This window comes from Capsicum annuum, chromosome 10, assembly GCF_002878395.1.
Source record: "Capsicum annuum cultivar UCD-10X-F1 chromosome 10, UCD10Xv1.1, whole genome shotgun sequence".
NCBI lineage: Eukaryota > Viridiplantae > Streptophyta > Magnoliopsida > Solanales > Solanaceae > Capsicum > Capsicum annuum.
In genome coordinates, this window is record NC_061120.1 from 212,297,738 (window position 1) to 212,319,474 (window position 21,737).

General features: G+C 31.5%; 1 protein-coding gene across 2 annotated transcripts; it reads left to right on the forward strand.

The window, feature by feature from the left end:
• The first annotated feature begins 9,184 nt into the window (after window positions 1–9,184).
• Window positions 9,185–18,438, forward strand: LOC107843727 (probable serine/threonine-protein kinase nek3). 2 transcript variants are annotated; one of them, XM_047397316.1, is made up of 2 exons: window positions 9,185–12,486; window positions 18,171–18,438. In XM_047397316.1, the coding sequence occupies exon 1, from the start codon at window positions 10,400–10,402 to the stop codon at window positions 11,993–11,995; it is 1,596 nt and encodes a 531-aa protein (XP_047253272.1). In that variant the 5' UTR covers window positions 9,185–10,399; the 3' UTR covers window positions 11,996–12,486; window positions 18,171–18,438. The 2 variants fall into 2 exon arrangements, with proteins under 2 accessions (XP_047253272.1, XP_016543588.1); XM_016688102.2 differs by lacking the exon at window positions 18,171–18,438 and adding an exon at window positions 16,289–16,637.
• The last annotated feature ends 3,299 nt before the right edge of the window (window positions 18,439–21,737 follow it).

Genomic DNA, 21,737 nt, shown 5'->3' on the forward strand with positions numbered 1-21,737 from the left:
GTAGTTGCTGCCAAATGCCATGGAGTAATTGGCATTTCTCCCATAGACATATTTTCATCTGTTCACCAAAGTCGTCCTTTCACCTCTCTCTGACTCCCTGGCCATAACATTCCGTCTAAGAGTTTTAATCAACTAAAAAACTTCACTTATGTGCGTTGGATCCTTAGAACAAAATGAAACTTCCTTCGAATAAATAGAACTCTGATTCTTAACATCATTTGCATCGACAGGTGTAAAAGGGGTACCAGGGACATTGAAAATGATATGAATATAATAATTGCGATTGATATCCTGCTGGCTCGAAACAGTCTTAACAGTGGCCACATGGAAAGGGACCATAGTATTATATATTGGTAAGAAAATGGCACCGATGCTCTTCTTCTTAAAGTGGAATAGAATAGGTAAAAGTGATAACTTTTTTCTTCTTTCTTTGCCTTTATAAACAATTTATTTCACATGATTCGTTTTTCATAGACTTTATTTTGCAGTTATAGAATAATTGTCATTTTAGAATATGAGTGATACACCATCATTGATTGTTGGTTCTCCTGATACTCTTGGTTCCATAGATATCCCTATTGGGTCTAGTAGCAGCTCATCAACAATTAGGCGGTTGGTCATATCAGTTGTCAGAAAAAAGTAAGAGAAGACATTTTTACAAAAGTTATTTACCTTTTTTAAAAATAAATTTCATAAAATGTATAATTTACTCTTTATAATTATATTTCAGGTTTGTCCCTAATGGTCATTCTATCTCAAAGACCATCACAAAAAATTTTAAGGAATGACAAGATGCTATTGAATACGCATGGAAGGGTGTTACTGAATCAACTCGTAAATTCTATTGGCATGAATTCATGATAAATATTGTTTTATATTAAAAATTTATAATGTTATTGTTGTGTTTATGTCTCTAACTAAATTTTTTTTCTAGAAATCATATCAGTAAAATCCTACAGAGAACTCCATAATCGAACGCACTTGGAAGAAGGTGACATCTAACTTATATACAAAAAGAACGTATCATTGGCGAAGAGAAATAAACAAATTAAATTTTGTGTCGGATGATGATTGGCAAAGCTGGAAGACATATTGGGCTTCTGATGAATTTAAGAACAAATCTCATACTGTAACTCAAAATCGATGTTGTGAAACTGGTGGTCCGGGCACCGGTCCAAGCAAGTATACCGGTGGTTTCAGGTCAATAGTGGAGCATACTATAAAATTGGTAAATTTCGTACTTTAATAGATTAATTCTTTGACTTTATCTCCGATTTTAATGTTGAACTTTTTCTCAGGCAATCGAAATAGGCCGTGAACCAAATTCATGGGAGATATTTAAGAAGTTGCAGAAAAAAAGGATGACAATTATGTTGATGTCAAGTCGAAGAGCATTAATGTAAGTTTGTTAATAAGCTTCTCATTCTTTAGATCTTGAAAGCATGAGATCAATATAGATCTTGCAAGTAGAGTGACTTATTATTTGTATCTTGAAGTAGTGAAGCAGTGTGGGGTAAATTTTGATTCACTACACTTGTTGCAATCTTGTACTCTTAAAATTTTAGTTTTTGTTGAAATCTTGAAGTCTAGTGAAGCCATGTGTGGCCTATTTCGATTCACTAGCATTGTCGTTGACATCTTGTTGTTCTTGTTGTGGTTTACTTCTTGTGTTTGAACTTGATCTTGTATCAATATTTATGTATGCCTTCCATGAACAGAGAGCTGCCCCAGCTAGGGAAGGCTCTGAAACACCATGTTTATGTTACTACTTTGTTAGGAGCTTACTTCCGGATTTACAATCATTATGTTGTCATTTGTTTTATGATTTCCGCCAAGCTTTTGTTGGTTTTAAGTGCATCTACTATCCTTTACAGTCATTCTAGTGCAAAATATTAGTTTTATTGCACTTAGATTGCTCTCGTCGCTGATGGTTATGCTATAACTGTAATCACCAATACTGCTCTTTGAGCTTTGTGAAATGTCCCCTTGCTCTCTAAATTTTGATCCCTTGTTGGGTTTCAAGACAAGGGTAACCCTGTCATCTGGTGTTGTCAGCTTCCTCATTTTTTTGTTTTGTTTCTTTTCCATTATGCATAGTCGTCCTTGCTGACCAATTATAATTTTTATGGATTAGTTTGTGTATAAGTGGCTTTTAATCTATGAATTATCTGGACTAAAATGTAGCGCTATTGATGGCCATTAATGTGATATAAATGAACTAAATGCACTTCAAAGTGTGGAGAATCATGTTGCGTCATGCTAGAAAGAAGTGTCAAGTCTAACGCTGGGCTTCCAGCAATTGCAAGAGAAATTTAATGTGTTATGTAGTTCTAATATTGCACCTACAAAGAGCTGACATGCAAAAGTGATTTATCTTCTTGTTTTAGCTAGTGGTATCATACGGGTTGGTTGTTTTCATACTTTTTTGTTGGCTGATTATTTGTATTTTTTAGGATAAAATGGAGGTTCTTATAGCTACTTCTCTTTCGAGATCAACAGATGATTCATCAAAAGATCAAGAACTTGATATAAATCACATGTACTTTGATATTGTGGGTGGAGCAAAAAAATAATGTGTGTATGAATTAGGCTCTCAAGTTTCAACCTTGTATAAAGATATGACATGAAATTTGTCTGCTGTAGTGTCCGATCATGTTGTCAAAAAGTGCATCAAAATACTTAAGAAAGAGGTATCATATATGAGAGAAAATCAAGAGAGAGTTCTTCAAGAGCGTGTAAAGTTGGAGGTGCAGCAACGAATAGAGCAAGAGGTTTCCCGTTTGAGGCAACAAAGTGATGATCGATTCAAATCTATGGAGGATCAATGGTCTCGCATGATGAGCGATATGACATTAACTTCTCGCTCATTTAGTAATCCTACTCTCCTTAATAGGGACTCATCTAATGCTTAAATCTTTAATATTTTGGGACTTTAGTTACTTCAAGTGTCGACTTGAACATTGTCACACTTTTTTGGATAGTTATATGCTTTAAATTTTAAATATTGGTAGACTTTTGGTTATTGAAGTTGTGATTTTGCATGTTTTAATTTACTTCAGACTTTTTCTATTAAAAATCTTGTATTATGTTTAATATGTATATAGTGTGAGAGAGAGAGCATAGTATTTCGTAGTAATTATTATTTAGTAACTTAAAGTTTCAAATAAACTTTGTGACAAATTTAGTTTGTCACAATTTATCCTAAATTTGTTACTAATATAGACAAGAGAGTCATATTGTGACTGAATTAGTCTATCACAAATTATTTATAACGAAATATATTGTCACAATTGTGGTGACTAAGTTTGAAAATTTGTTACGGAAATTATTCTGTCGCTATTTTATGACGGATTATTTTGTCACAAATCTGTTATAAATTTGTGACGGAATTTAAGTCAAATTTAAGAATTTATATTGTGATGGACGATCTGTCTCAATTCCGTCACAATAATTTTGTGGCGAAAATTAAATCCGTCACAATGATTTTATGACCAAAGGTTCTGAGACACACTTTTTTCCGTCACAAATCCATCACAATCAATGATTTGTGACTAAAATCTCTGTCGTAATTTAGCCATTTTCTTATAGTGCATGAGTTTACTACTCCCTTTTCATATTAATTGGCAGGTTAGGTTCGCCTTTTCCATAATTCTTAAGAAGTAATTTATAAGGATTGTAAATTGATTAAAATAATTTTATTAAATTCACATTAAATATTATCATTATCTATTTGAGTTAATTACTTTCATTGAATTACTAAGGATAAAGTTAAAAAAAAGTGTTCAATATCTCTTAATTTTATAAACATGCCAACTATTTTGAAACAATTTTTTTCTTACAAACATGTCAAATAATATGAGATGACGAAAGTATTTTATACTATAAAAAATTATCTTAATAAGGCAAAAAAATTATTTCCAATGAATTGTCGGCAATTGTAATACAGTATCCCTTGGTTTAAAACAGGTTTATTTGTATATATATATATATATAAAAGAGGGTCTCGATTTTGGTAGTCCTCACAGGAGTTTTTTTGGTATTTTAAGTTTTTAGTACAATGAAATTATTACACATAGCAAATAGTAGTGTCTCTTTGTTACATATTTTCATTTTCACCCTTGTTCTTTTTGTTAAAATCATTCCATTTGAGTTTTTATAATTGGTTTCTTCTTACAACTTGTTAGATTACTCTTTAACTAAAATTCCCTTTATTTTAAATCAACAATCACTTTAACTAAAAAAGAAAAATACAAGCAAACTTTTAATACAAAATTAAAGTTTGCAATGATTTTCAACTATAACTACCAAATTGCGTAATCTATTAACGTTGTTTAATTAAAATTTAATATTCTTATAGATCCTTATTAAGTTAATTTATATAATAAGTATCAAAATAAATTTATTTTTAGCTATAGCGAGAAAATAAATACTCACAAATTTTACGAAAATATCAATATTTTTTTTATTTATGATCTTCATCGAAAAATAATTATTAAATATTTTAAATCATGTCAATATATAAAATCTAATAACTTGTAACTTTTTTATATGTTCTAATTCTCTTTACTAATTACTACTATATATAAGGGAGAATATTCATTTTTGGTAGTACTCACAAACTTTTTAATGCAATTAAATCGCTATACATATTTACTTATTTTTCATACATGTTATTGTATTTTTTCTCATTTATTATTTTATGATATTTTTATTTGAAACTTTGTAAAATAAATTTAATATTTTTTTTTTATAAATCTCTTCTTGTTCCTTATTAGATTACTTATTCTTTTTTACTTATTTCTTATATTAAAAATTAATTACTATTCTTTCTTATTTATTTTAGTAAGTCACAAAAGATTTATAACTTTTTTCATATTATTATTATTATTATCAAGTAATTAAGTAAAGTATCAATAGCTAAATTAAATTTTTAAAACATAATTAATAAGCATAATTTCATATATTTTATCCTTAATATATTAAATTCTTAATTTACTTGTCAAGTCAAAGAAACAAGCAAAAAGGAATTGAGAGAATACCCTTTTCTCTCTTTTTTTCATTTTGCTTCATCCTTGTACTAAAAATATAATTTTCTTTTTGCTTATTATCTTAGCAAATAAAGAAAGGTTTATTATTTTCTCACTAAGTAACTATAGAACACAATAGTTGTCAATCATATACTTTCAAATCATAATTATCGAGATGAATAATCGAACTCCTATTAAATAACTTCTTATTAATAGGAATACCAAATCAACAAATATAAAATAAAATGAAACAGATAGAGTGCATATTTATTTTTGTATATTTTAGTAAAATTTATGCAATTTTGCAGTTATGGCCTCATTTTCAGAGCATTTATTATTATTTAATAATATTTATTCTCTTTTTGAGTGTGTTAACATATATTTTTCAATTAAAAACATTACTTTAAAAATATTTTTAAAAAAACATTACCGTGTTTCTTACTTATTTTCTTATATTTGGTATGTAAGTAAAATATTACTTAAAAATTATTTCTATTTAATTTAGATAAGTACTATGAGGGATGGAGTATGAAATGATAGGGATGAAAGTTATGGTGGGGTGAAGAAGGTGTATTGAAGAGGGAATGCCTCAATTAATGTGAAATATAGAATATCATTTTTTTACTTTCACTCAGTCATTTTTATAAGTCTAAAAAGATTTATTTTTTAGAGAAAATGTTTTTTTCAACAATCTATCAACTATGATTTTTTTTAAAACATGTTAAACACATCACTTATTTATTTTAAATTAAATTTTATGTCTATTCATATTTGCTAATTATCCTTCATGCTTTCTTTTTCATAAATAAAGTCCTTTAAAAATTATTTAAATATAACAAAAAATTTTTTAATAATCATAGTAGTTTATCAGACAAGACATAATCAACGTATCACTAAATTAATTTAATTATGTAATAGAAAAATGTGATTTAAGTTATAGTTTTTCTAAACTTCAATTTTATATTCTTTATCATGAGCTTGGGCCCGAGCTTAACACAGGCCTTATGAAACTAGTATATATATTGGTGAAGATAGCGTAGTTGTATTATTGAATCTGTGGATTGTAACAGGGAGATGATATGTATACATATACTTATGCAGAGAATTAAAAAGAATAATTGGTGATTAACTGACTTAGTAATTGGTTTTTATAACTAACTTTCAACTTTTTGTGACTTAACTTAGTGAAGCAACAATAGTACAATACTATCCTTCTTTTCCTTCAACATAATGGGTCAAAATTCAAAACTAACTTGAAATTTATAAATTTATGATTATAATTTTTTTTAAAAATTTAGTAATTATTTATTTATAATTTTTGCATATTGAATGAACGTGCAAAACAAATACAGAATTATATTAAAGTTATTGAGTTCAATCTAATCTATCCGTAGTCTCTAATTTTGGGGTCCGTCTAATGTGTAATATACACTTCTACGTTAAATTTCAACTTAAAATTGAGAAAGTATCTGATCTTGATTTTGTGGGTCATTTTATAAGAGTATGTTCCTTAAAAGTTATATAAAATAACTAAGTATCACTATATAAACAATTTAAATTAGATTAAGAAAACTTCTAAGTATCACTTTCAATTTGATTTTTTTCTGCTACTTCCGTGATACTCACAAAGAAAGACCTAGTTAATATAAGCAAAAAATAAAAAATAAAATAAAAAAAATCCTGTATTGGTATTCATGAACAAATATAATATTCAATCTTTATTGTCTAGAAAAGTTTAAACAAGTTACGAAATCAGTTAGGCTATTATTTTCTTTCCTCTATAGTAACCATATATTATATGTTGTTGGTACTGTTGTTTTCTTTATTATTTTCAAGATGATTTTTTTCATGATCGTATTTCCTTTTTTCATATTGATTTTGTTGTGCCTTACTTGAGCCGAGAGTCCATTGAAACATCTCAACCACTTTACAAAATAAAAGTAAGCGCACATACATATCACCTTCTCCAATCTTACTTATAGGATTACATCGGATACGTTTATGTTTTTATTGGTCAACATGATTATATTCCTCAAGTGATTATTATTTAACAACGGAATCCATTTTAAATAGGATATATCAATAAAATTATCTTGTGAACAATAATTTAATAAAGCCACCGATTGTTTATGTTGTTAAATAAGATACTGAAGATCTAAGAAAATGACTTATTAGTGCCACCAAATCCAGTTCACAAGATATTAGAAGTGCACTCAAATATTTATGGAGATTCTTGAATTTAATTATCATATCTACTTAGTTGTACAGTTGTTATAGTACTTGGATAGCATTACCAATTAATTACCTATTAGAGATGATGAATACTAATTTTCACAACTGTCAACATGTGATTTTTTATTAAAAAATCCCTTTTTTTTTCATCAAGAATGGCTGGTGAGATGGTTTGGATTCGTCATTCTTAACTAGAGGTCTTGAATTCAATTATTGAGAATGAAAAAAAAAAACAAATCAAATCAAGATCTCTTCTTCCTTTAATGAGCATTACGTGGCGCGATCTGAATTAATCGTGAACTTAAAGTGAGTATTAAATACCGGACAAAAAAATTATTAGTTGAAGTCAAAAGGAGGATAATCTTGCCCTTCTTTGTCAAAAGGGAAAATGGTTAATTTTACCCCTTAACTATTAGAAATGATCAATTATATACTTTTTGTCTAAAAATGGTATCAAATATACTCTGCCGTTAAAGAATTGGGTCACTTATACCCTTAAGCTAACAGAATTGCCAACTCACCCATTTAAGCTTAAATCATGTCAACCTGGTTGCCACTTGGAAAGGAAAATATTTTTTTTGCAACCAGTCGACATGATTTTAAGTTTAAATTGGTGACTTGGCATTCTGTTAGTGAAAGGGTATAAGTGGTCTAATTCTTTAACGGCAAGGATATGTTTGATATCATTTTTAAACGGGGGTCATAATCGATCCATTTCTAATGGTTGAGAGATAAATTTGGCCCTTTTCCGTTGTCAAAATAACCTAAAATCAAACTTGTTTTTCTTTATTGCATTAGAATAGTGAATATATATATGACCAAGTTTAGGTTCAATTACTGGAGATTTCTTCCTGGATGATCTTTCTAAGGCTACAAAAAGTGCAAATCATGACATGCATTTCATTTCAAAAATAAAAATAGAAATGGCCTATTAGGCTATTAGGTCAATGATGTGGAATTAAAAACAAGGGATTTGCAGGATAACATATGTATATATGATAAGTATATAGTTGATATATATTTAGCTAGGGAATGTAATTAGGGAAAAGGACACACTATAACACTTTTAAAATAAATAGTTCAAGTTTGAATTTTTTTTTACAAATGGCCAATTGGATATACTATTTTCGCTTTATAGCCATTTCTTAATTTGGGTCATTTTGGCCTACGCAGTCTATGTACAGTTCATATACAATACTAATACAGTTTATATACAATACTGATACAATATTCAACTTGGGCAATTCGGCCCTTTTAAAATATTTCAATTTTTTTTTGTTATAATTTTTTCAACTGATCAAATATTTTGATTTTTTTTTTATTATTATTTAGAAATAATAATTAAATTATATAAAAATGATATAATTGTTAAATAGAATATGTATCTATATAAGATATATGTATAGAAATTGTATAGTTCTATCAAATATGTATATGTATAAAATATATATAAAAAATATATAGAAAGTGTATGAAAATTATAAAATTGTTGTATAAAACGTGTAGAAAGTGTACAGTTATTGTATAAATTATGTATCAAAACTGTATTATTTTCATATATAACATTTATATGTATAAGATATGTATAGAAATTATATAGAAGGTGTGTAGAAACAGTATAAAACAAGCCAGTAAATTGAAATAGCTAGAAAGTGGAATTTAAATTCCATAGCCATTTTCATGAAAATATTTTGATTTAAAGTGTCGTTTCTGTCCTTTCCCATATAATTGTTTTTTGGCTAATCGATCAAATATCTAACTTTCCCTTAAAACACGGGGTTACAGATTGAGCAATAGAAAGAAGGAAAAAGTGCAGGCCCATTAACAAATCCAGGTATATGACATTTTCGTTTGATTTGTTATGGGCTGGGAAATTGGGCCTTTAGGTGAGACCAATATACCACATAAAACGTAGGGAAATTGACACATTCTGAGAAAAAATAAAGTAAACCTACATCTTAACTTATCACAGTTAACAAATAGTTTTAGCTCCACCTTCTCTCTAGCTTACGAGAGAGAGAGAGACAAACATAGTTCCTGACATAATCTTCCCTCACTAAATGCTTCAACTGATTGCAAGTACAACACATTAATCTCAACCAAATCTCGACAAGATGGATGAAAAAATGCACGAGTAAGAAGAGATTTATTGCAACGGAGTACGGACAAATCTAAAGAAGCATTTAACATTCAGGAGCCTTTACCAAAAGTAAGTTTTCGAGATAAATTAATTTCTGATAAAAATACCCCTTCCATTGATTCTATTCAAAAAGTTTTCAACCATTTTAACCTTGAAGACGAAAAAGATAACACTTCCAACCATCCTATTTCATCCCATCTCATCCTCCGATAAAGAAAGACTATATGCACCTTTGGGAACAAGCTGTTATTATTAAACTGCTTGGAAACAAAATTGGCTATAACTACCTGCGTACCTACTTAAAAATCCTTTGGAATCTTAGTGAAGACTTGAACCTTATAGACCTAGGAGAAGACTACTACCTAATCAAGCTCTCACACCAATCAAACTTCCATAAGGTACTCCACCAAGGACCTTGGTTCATAGGATCCCAATACCTTTCAATACGCAAATGGGAACCGAAATTCAATCTTCAAGCTGAAACCATTCCTTACGCTACCATTTGGATTAGACATTTAGACTTTCCGAGTTCCCCACGGAATACTACGACTTAGAAATTCTCCAAAAAATTAGTAGCATGATAGGTACAATTCTTAAAATTGATAGCTGCACTTCTAAAGGGCGATATGCTATCCTTTGTATTCTAACCGAATTAACAAGCCCTTACCTAAAAACATTCTTATTGGATCCCATCTCCAAGAAATTTATTTTGAAAGCTCCACTATTCTTTGCCAAGCTTGTGGTTGGCTAGGCCATAACCTTTATCACTATCCAAAAAATAACAATTCAAACAAAAATACCGATAAATCGGAGACCTCAAGCCATCGAAAAAATCCAACGAAGGATTGGGTTAGTGTGGGAAAAGATGAAAAAATAAAAAATGAAAATGAAAAAAAAAAAGAAAAAAGAAGAAGGAAGAGGAAAATGAAAAAAAGAAGAAAATACGTGGACAATCGTTAGCAACGAAAAAAAAAAAGTTAGAAATAAAAATCAAATATCCATGAAAAAAGAAACAAATACTATTTCGTTTAATTTTTCAAATACTTTAAATCAGTTCGAAAATAATGGAAAAGCTCACGTCACTAAAAATTCATCTGCTACAATGTGTAACCCCAATTACCACACACACCCTCTTACTCTCCACTCCAATCATACACAAACTTCTTTGAACCAAAAGCCATCCACGTCGTCACCACAACAATACAACTCTCCTAATCCCACGCAAATTGCTCCTACTACGTATCCCTCTGATAGCAAAAACTCTACACAGTGCCCTACCCCTACTAATCCTAGTACCATTCATAAACTAGGAAATCCCCAAACAAATCTCAATATATCTCTACATGAAGCAACAAGTGCAAAGCCTACGTGTACTCCATTTAATCTCCACAACAACAACACAACATTGAAACCCAATTCAATTCACTCTAGTAGTACTTCCTCTAGTACCAAGCACACTACTATGAAGCCTACCTCTTCTCCTTTAAAAACTATCAAATCAACTAATATCAACTCTCCGCGAACTACTTTAAATCCCTCCAAGTCTGTAGACTTCTTCCCAAATCGATCAAATCCTCCTTGTGCCAATTCAATTACTACTAACCTAGTTGCTACTAAGATTAGACATGAAACTACCTCAACCTTTAATACTCCTGCTACTAACAATACAATGGACGAAGGAAGAGTTAAAAAAATTATTACTTCCATTAATGAAAATGTTCAACAAAATGAATTCAATAGGATACCTAAGAAGCCTAAGATACCTAAGACTACAACTTCAATCATCAAGGCTATTACAGTAACTATGGAACCTACTATTACTTATACTATAACTCAAGATAACTTTTTAGAAATCATTCAGCACAATTTACCAAGTGCCCAAAATGCCAAGGAGATACCCAAGAAAGAACAAACATTTCAACAACATTCCAAACTATCTCATGAAAAACAACAACAACATGCACGACCAACCATGGGATGCAGAAACCAACCATTGGAATATTTCCAACCAAAATCCTCTGCCAATACACCAAACCCTTCAAATAATACCAATTTACCAGTCGAATTGGAGCACCTCGACACAACAAAACCAAACTCAAACCATAACATATCCCGGTCTATTAGACGAAATGCAACTGATGATGAACATATACTACAGACACAACATGAACAGCTACATCCCGATGGAACTCATGCCATCGATGCACACAATGCTGGAAATTGTGCAAAGCTACCAGAATCTGCTGCATGCTCGCTTCATTCAGAATCAACATTTCATCGAGATCGGACGGAATATGATATACTTGCAAGCAAACAACATGGTGACACAGATGGAAATCTTGAACTCATTCTCATACCAACTAACAAACTACTCAGATTGGTCAATGCCACATCTACCAGACACACTGGAGGACACTTACTCACACGATCAGGTGGTCCCGCAGATCAACGAGACACGAACGTGGACAAATCCATCATCTCCTATGTAGGTTCTGGAAATAACACAAGAACAGAAAGAGGAGGAACAACCAAGAGACAAAGAGCCAAAATTGAATCCCATAACGCTGGAGGATTCCCTAACCTTCACTCTTCTTGAAAATAAAGAAGAAAGAATCATGGTGCATGTTCAACCACCACTGTCGAAGATAACAATCAACTTGCGATCATCCCCTGACTCAATGATGCATCAATATGCAGTGGTAATCTCAGTGACTCCACCGAAGTTTTTACTTTTTCAGAATCAATTCTCTTTGAACCTGGAAATGACATCAGCTCCAGGAGGGTCACAAACAATACCGAACAAGTTTCCCATGAAGATACTAGTATGGAACTATAGAGGAGGTCAACAACCCCACCTTTAGAAGGAATGTGCTAGACTTGATTGCATCTAACAACTCTGCCATTCTAGCCTTAACAGAGACTAGAATGGCGGACCATGATTCTCTTTCACAGCTACTACCCTACTCTAACATATTCCAGTGACCTGCATCCAAATTCTCGGGAGGCATAGCCCTTTTCTGGAACAGTAATGAGTTCATCATAAATCCCATGGTAATGACAGAGCAAGAGATTCATGCACCTCTTAAGGTTAGACCAAACTCAACTCCTTGGATCATTACTATTATATATGCTAGAAATAACTCTTTTTATAAAAATGCTCCCCGGAAGAACCTTCAAAACATTAATAATTCTAATACGAGACCTTGGTTAATGTGTGGGGACTTTAACGAAATAACAAACTCGTCTGAAAAATTTAGAAAAAATCCAATCAATAACAAAAGGGTTTCAAATTTCTTGGAATGCACTAATGCTCTTAGTATGATTGATTTAGGTTTCACAGGACCTAGGTTTACTTGAACAAATATGAGTAAGCATAATAATAGTATCATTATGGAGCAGCTTGATAGGTTCTTATGCAACCCTTCTTGTCTAGACCTTTACCCGGACTCTAACGTAATGCATCCTCCTAGAACTCATTCCGACCATTGTCCAATAATTCTTAATCTCATAAAAAATTACGGTAAACCTAACAATTTCTTTAAATTTGAAACTATGTGGCTTCGTCACCCGGGCTTTACTCAAATTGTTAAAAATTCCTAGCATAACAACTATAACTACCAAACTGTGGTTATTAACTTTGCCAGGGATGCTAACGATTGGAACAAAAATATTTTTGGTAATATTTTTAAAAATAAAAAAGCTTAAAAGCAAGGATCCAAGGCCTTCAAAACATGGATCCTATCAGAAAAACCTATTTTCACTATTATCTAGAGAATAGACTATCACATGGCTTAATAGCATCCTCCCTCAAGAAGAAGATTTTTGGAAGCTTAAATCAAGAGTCCAACGGTTTATGGAAGGAGATGCAAATACTAAATTTTTTCATACTATTACCACAAATAGGAGAAGGAGAAATAAAATTACGTGTCTCTTGAACTCTGTCGATAACTGGACTTTCGACCTTAATCAGATAAGAAGCTCTATTTTGAATCACTTCAAAAATGTCTACACTACGGAGCAAAATAGTCCCGAGCGTAAAAATTTCCCCAAGGCAGGAAACTGTCTAACAACAGATGACCATAACACTCTTAACTCTAACCTCACTATCGAGAAAATTCATAAAGCTATTAAGTCCTTTAAACCTCTAAAGGCCTCGAGTTCTGACGGACTTCATCCTATCTTTTTCCAGCAATTCTGGGGGGATACGAAGTTCTCTATAACTCAAACTTGTATGGATGCTTTCATAAAAGAATCCATCGACCCTGAAATCAATAAAACAAATGTTGTGATCATTACAAAAATAAATACTCTAGAACAAATCCACTATTTTAGATCTATCAGTCTTTGCAACACCGTTTACAAAATCATAACAAAAATTTTAGTTAATGGTATACGCCCTTTCCTTGATAATATTATTAACCCCGCACAATGTAGCTTTATCCCAGGCAGAAGAGCCTCGGACAATGTTATTATCGTGCAAGAGGCCCTCCACTCTTTTCACAAGTCTAGCAGTAACTTAAAGAAAGTAATGATAAAGATTGATTAGGAAAAAGCGTTTGATAGAATGGAGTGGTCTTTTATCTACTACTCTCTACAAAGCTTAAATTTTCCACGAAAAATCACTAACATAATCATGAAATGAGTTACTACCGCCTCCATCTCCATCGTAGTTAATAGAAACCTTACAGATACCTTTATGCCAAGTCGAGGTATTAGACAAGAAGATCCACTATCCCCCTACAATTTTATCATATGTATGGAGTCCCTTTCACGATTCATTCACCAGACTGTTGATGAAAAAAATTGGACCCCTATTAAAATCTCTACCTCTTACCAGACATTATCCCACTTGCTTTTTGCTAATGACTTAGTCCCATTTGCATAAGCGAACTTGGAGAATGCTACCACCATTAATACTTTATTTCAGGACTTTGAAAAATTATCTGGCCAAAAAATTAACTATAATAAATCAAAAATTATTTTCTCTAACAGCACTTCTTCCGAAATTGCAACCCCAATCGTAAAGCTCCTGAATATGAACTCTTCTGCAAACTTTGGTAAGTACTTAGGTTTGCCCATGACAAATCACCTTCCCAATAAAAGGACTATCAATTCATAATTGATAATATGAATAACAAGCTCAAGGATTGGAAGACCAAAATGCTTAATATAGATGGAAGAACCATCCTTATCAAATCAGTTCTCACAGCTATCCCCACTTACGCAATGCAAATTAACCTACTTCCTACAAAAACAATTCGCCATATCAATCGTATTCAGAGGAATTTTCTTTTGAGGTACAACTGACAAGAATAAAAAACTTTATTATGCAAATTGGAATCTCATCACCCTTCCAAAAGCTCGAGGAAGACTTCGCATCCATAAATCAGAGGAAAAAAATTCTGCACTCATTTCAAGCCTTAACTGGAGATTCCATAAAAACAAATCCCAACTATGGGTCAAAATTCTCCAAAACAAGTATAAAAACAGACTCTTTGGTAATCAAATTCACCACCTAGCTACTGACTCTTACATATGGAAAAGCCTTAGCAAAAATCAAAAAGTTTTCTCTAAGGATATCTCGTGGAATGTGGGAAATGGTAACAATATAAATATGTGGAAAGATAGATGGCTCTACAACAATAGTAATCTTCGCTAGCTCATCCAGGGTCCCCTAACACGACATGACATTAAACAAACTCTTTCGAAAATCATTTCTAATGGTTCATGAGATACTTTGGTTGTATCTTCACAAATAACACCGGATATTTTAAAAACTATCCATACTACTTATATTCAACAAATAGAGCCTAAAAAGGATAAATTTTTCTGGAATGCTTCCTACCTAGGTTCGTTCACCATATCCTCAGCTTATATGCTTTTTCTAAATTCATCAATCAATTCGCTCCCGACAAGCAATCCTTTTAACCTTTGGGTTTGGAAAACAAAAACTCAAAATAAGATAAATTCTTCTTGTGGTTCACCATTTTAAACAAACTTCCTACAGCTGAGGTCCAAAATAAGCGGAATGTAATCCCGACAAACTTTTGCCTCTCATGCACTACTGTAACGGAGTCTCGTACCCATGCTTTACTAACTTGCCCCAAAGCCCTAGCAATTTGGACCCAATTTGGACTTTTTCCTTCCGAGAACCACTTTGTACGTGTGTAAACACCTAATTTTGTCCATCTCGAAGTTCAATTTTATTCATTTTTAGCCCACCTTACCACTTACCCTCACCCTTTCTACACTTTTCCTATAAGGAAACAAATACAACAAATCCTAACAAATTAAATCCCTAATATTTCCTTATTCTAACTAATTTTCACACCTCATCATACCCACCCACCCCCTAGCCCCACATACCCCACGTATTCCGCCCACTCACATTTTTATCGGTTTCCCTTTACAAACACACACACCATATATACACAGAGGAGGGAGCACATTAGAGGAGGATAGAGAACACACCCCGTCACTACACGGACCTCACCATTTTTTATACACACATCTATATACGGGAGAATGAATTCACACGAAAATATTGATCCTCACCAGTGAAAGACCTCAGGCCATTTTTGAGGACTCCATTTTCTTTTCTTTTCTTTTCTTCATCTTCATTACACACACAGCTACACAATATATGCACACCATCACAGAAAAGGGAGAATTCACCGAAAAAACACATCTTTCATTCACACTAGACACATAATTCACACACATAAAGAAATTGAAATGAAAAGAAGAAAAAGAAAAGAGTCCAACGGGGGAGGGGAGTGAATTAAGAGAGAGAGAGAGAGTTGGACTTGAGAGAATTGGAAAATAAACAGATAGAGATCGAGGAGGTTGAACGAAAATAGGGTAATCCGGTGGATTTTTGTTTTTTCAGGCCGTTTATCTCCGGAAAGACATCACCATCGCCAAAATCTGGGCTATTTTCTCCGTTCTCCCATTCTGTCAGGGCTCACTGGAGCTCCGTTGAAGGCGTGATGACTCGACCCAATGACCCACTCACTTTTGTCGTGAAACAGCCCAACCCCGTTCGGGTTTCGATAACCCAGTTAAGCTTCCCCTATGAAATTAGTGATTTGGGCTTCGTGTTGAAGTTTTCCTATTGATTTTGGTCTAGTTAGTTTATTGAGGTTTGAATCGAGTTTATTCGGATGCGGTTCTATCTTTGACATATTGAAATCGATAATCGAGGTCCAATTCTTCAACTCACTCTTTTTATTTTATCTTAAATTTGAAAAATTGATTCTATGATTATGTGTAGGATGATGATGATTGGGTGATTTTGTTGACGTTGATGTTACATTTGGATGATTGATTGTGGATATCGATTAGTTGATTCTATATCGAAATTGGTAATTGATTGAGACTGATGTGAATTCATTTAGGGCGGGAAATTGAAAACTAATAAAAGTGAATTTTGGTTAGTTTGATTCATTGGTTGTTTGACTTGAAATAGACGTTAATCGAACTCGATAGTATCATGTTTTAGGTCGAAGCAAAATAGGTAAACGATAGGGGTAGACAAATTTAGGGATTATGGTTTGTTGAATGTTTGAACGTGGGTGTAAATAATTCTTTCTACATTATCGCAAAAATTTAAAATGTATTCATTTAGTCGGGGAACGCCCCGAGTTCATTTGTATTTATTCACCGGGGTATATTCCAAAGTATCTTATACTCGGAGGGCGTTCGTGATGAAGGCCCAAGGCGTCGGGTAGAGCATAGTCTAGGATTAGTTTAGAATAGGATTTAACATTTCCGCATGTTTTTATTCTGGGACTATATAATTCGGACTGGACATTATTTTGGTTTTGAATTTTGTTTGATTTGTTTGTTTGTTTGGTTTGTGTGTTTTGTTTGGTTTATGCATTCTATAGTGTCATACTAGCCAATATACTCTACGAAGCGACTGTGGTAGAACCACGGGATCGAGGGGTGCCTAACACCTTCCCCTCGTCAACAGAATTCTGTAGCCGGAATCTCTATTTGCAAACCAGTTTAAAGATCGAGTCAAAATCAATTTGAAAAGCAATTTCCAAAGGTGACTTGATACACCTAATTTATGCCAAGTGGCGACTCTGAGTTCAAAAATGAAAAAGAATATTTTTCGAAACAAATCGTTTTTATTTTTTGTCACTCAATAATAAAACCCTTTTCAAACTTAAAAATGAATTCTTTCGGGTTAAAAAAGAGGGTGTGACAACGTGACATCAAAAATTTATGCTTCTCCAATAATACCATTTATCTTTGTGGTAACATTTTCATACCTTATTTCTCTGTTTTGACCCCTTTAATTCTTTGGTTCATTTGAAAAAATAGAAATGATTATCTCTTTAAAAATGCGACCAACCAATTAACTGCCTAAAAAATAAAATTGGATGCTATAGAACACTTTCATCCAGGGCATACTAAAGAAAATTTGAACAGCCATCGCAAAACCCTCATCACAAATGTCAAATGGAACGCGCCCCCACCAGGCTATTATAAGCTTAACATTGATGGTGCATATGATCTTTCTAATAACTATGGGGATGGTGGAGGGATGATCAGAAACCACGATGAAATTTGTATAGCTGGAACAACTTTCTCACACATGGCCACATCGACTCTACAAATGGAAACTTTGGCTATGTACCATGGGCTGCGTTTGGCTCTTACAAAGAATTTGACTCCTATTATTGTGGAAACAGACTCACAGGTACTCATTTAACTATAAAACTAAAAAATGAGGACAACTCACACATGATTTCTGATTGCAGGTCCATCATTAAACTGTTGAAAGAACCTGAAATCCACCATATCTAAAGAGAGGCAAATGTTATAGCGAACAAGTTGGCAGCTTTTGGAAAGACTCAAATGCAATGCATGGATAATAATTCAATAACCTTTATTTCCCCACCGTTCTTTATTTTGCAAGAACTCCTAAAAGACTCTCAAAGTTTGAGTTCTACCCGGGCGATTTCTGTCTGTAATAACTTTTAAATTTCCTTGTTATAATAAAAACTCCTTTTGCAGCAAAAAAAAAAACTTACCATAGTTACTTAGAAAATCCATCTATAATTATAAAAATCCTAACTTTCACTTTCTCTCTCGAAAATATTTATACATAACACTACTTCTTCATTACAAATCTCATACTCTCTTCCCTCTACTTCCTATTAAAATCCTTCCATTTTACTCGTCTTCTCAGATCTTCAAACTTTTCAATTTCCAATTCTAGATTTTTCTTTTTCTCTTTTCTCATTCAAATAATGGGTTAATATTCATCCACCTAGTGTGGTGGTAGGCCAAAACATCGCTATCGTAATCTATCACCCAATCATCATCGCTCCACCTCTAATAATTTTGACTTTTTCTCCCTTATGAATTCAAATGAAGACGAGTCAACAACATAAGTTTGGAGATTCACCAGTAGTGTAAGAGACTGAGTTGGAATCTATTTGGTGGCTCATCGAGCAGGATTTGCTAGCAAAGGTGGCCTGAGACAGAGATAAAGGAAGTTGGGCGATTCGCCAATGAAGGTTGAAGATGATGATGTTAATGGAGATTCATAAGAATGATGTATCTATTAAGGGAGTTAGGAGATACATAAGAATGATGTATCTAATTGAAAAGAATGAAAAGATACATTACACGATCCTCCACCAAATGTACAAAGATATGCATCTTATTACTGAATATTATGTCATAGATACATAATAAAGATGTCTTTGATTGAAAATCAGATAAAAATCATGTATTGGTATGTCTTTTGTGCTACTAATACATAAATATATCTCTGTGATATTAACACATAAAAGTTATGTATCAGTCAATTAGTTCAATATTTATGTATTGAATTATGTTGTATTAACTCTTGACTTATGTATCGTGAGAATCCAAAATTTGAAATTTTTTTATAAATATAAAAACAGTCGAGATGAACAGTAACTAGATACTAAATAATCTGGATTTATGAAATTTGCCCAAATAATTAGTGGTAGAATTATTTTTCTAGGCCATTTACCATTTACAGGTTTTTGTTTTTTAGTTTTATGACTATTCATTATCAACAAATCTTCAATTTTACATATGAAAGATGAAAAAGTCATTTTCTTCTATTTAATTTTCATGTAACGGCCAAGAGATCTCATCTCATTTCCTCAAATTATTGGCAGCCACTTGGCTAGTAATTGATGTAGATAATAAGTACTCTCCATCTCATTTAACTATTGCTTTAGTTCTTTATGAGTGTATGAAGAAAAATAACAAAATATAAAGTATAATTTATTAAGTTATCCTTATTTAATAAATGAAAAAAGTTTAAAAATATCCGTGAACTATTTGAAATAGCTCAAAAATGCCTTTGGTTAGATTTTTGGCTCAAAAATATCCTTCCGTCAAATATTTGACTCAAAAATACCCCTCCCTCAAACAGAATTCGAAAAAGGATCAAAAATACCCCTCAACTATTTGAAATGGGTAAAAAATACTCCTCTATTAAATATTTGGCTCAAAAATATCCCTCCCCTTAACGAAATTAAATTATTTCGATTGAATTAAACAACTTTAACTTTTTAACCCTAATACTTAAATTTTTTTTACATAAAAGTATTTTTAAAATTTTAAAAATAAGATAATGAAAAAAAGTATTTGAATTATAATATAGATTGGTTGAATTTGATTTGAAAAATAAACATACATTTATTCTAAAAATGTATTTTCACTTTACATCTTTTAAATCTTTAAAGAAATTAACGAAATTAATAAAATATAAATTTTCACTTAAAGAAATTAACAAAATAAAAATTAAATGATGAACTTTATATAAATTAACGAAATAATTTAATTTCGTTAAATACCCTCTGTTAAATATTTGGCTCAAAAATACCTCCCCCTTAACGAAATTAAATTATTTCGATTGAATTAAACCCTAGCTTTAATTTTTTAATCCTAATACTTTAATTTTTTTACATAAAAGTATTTTTTAATTTTAAAATAAGATAATGAAAAGAAGTATTTGAATTATAATATAAATTGGTTAAATTTGATTTGGAAAATAAACATACATTTATTCTAAAAAGTTTTTTCACTTTACATCTTTTTAATCTTTAAAGAAATTAACGAAATATAAATTTTCACTCAAAGAAATTATCGAAATATAAATTAAATGATGAACTTTATATAAATTAACGAAACAATCAAAATAATTTAATTTCGTTAAATACCCTCTGTTAAATATTTGACTAAAAAAATACCCCTCCCCTTCACGAAATTAAATTATTTCGATTGAATTAAACCTTAACTTTATCTTTTTAACTCTAATACTTTAATTTTTTTTTACATAAAAGTATTTTTTTTAATTTTAAAAATAAGATAATGAAAAAAAGTATTTGAATTATAATATAAATTGGTTGAATTTGATTTGAAAAATAAACATACATTTATTCTAAAAAGGTATTTTCACTTTACATCTTTTTAATCTTTGAAGAAATTAACGAAATATAAATTTTCACTTAAAGAAATTAACGAAATATAAATTAAATGATGAACTTCATATAAATTAACGAAATAATCGAAATAATTTAATTTCGTTAAGGGAGGGGTATTTTTGAGCCAAATATTTAACAGAGGGGTATTTTTGACCCATTTCAGATAGTTCAGGGGTATTTTTGATCCTTTTCCAAATTTCGTTAGAGGGAGGGGTATTTTTGAGCCAAATATTTAACGAAGGGATATTTTTGAGCCAAAAATCTAACGAAGGACATTTTTGAGCTATTTTGAATAGTTCAGACGTATTTTTAAGCCTTTTTCATTTAATAAATGTAGACTAATTTTTCCTCTTAATATTGCGCATACGTCTCCATGTTAATGATATAGTAGAAAACGGTAGTTAATTTTGTCTTTGAAATTCTAAAGTGATTATTATGTTGACAAATATTTTGAACTAAAGCGACAATTAAAATGGAACCGAGAGAACAAAGTGATGGAAACTGCTTAAATTCCCTTAATCCTAATTAGCTGCCCTAATTTCAGTCTTAAAATCTCCTTTATTATCTAATCATGTATTAGTGCACTAGACAATCTCAAAATACATTTTTAAAACCTCCTTAATGTTAACCAATAAATAGGATGAATGATGCGTAAAATCAGAAACTTGCCAAGATTATTGAATACCCCACAAGATCAAGAAAACACTAACCAAAGAAAGATTAAAGGTCAAATGGATATTAACATCCTAATTACTTGGATTTTAGATTATGGTATGCCCCACAACTTCAAGAAACCAACATATACCAAGCAAAATTATCAAAGGTCAATGCACATTTGACACCCTACTTAAAGTT

What these genes read in the sequence shown, in the direction of transcription:
- LOC107843727 (XM_047397316.1), top strand. Translation starts at nt 10,400, where the DNA reads ATGAAAAAAGAAACAAATACTATTTCGTTTAATTTTTCAAATACTTTA.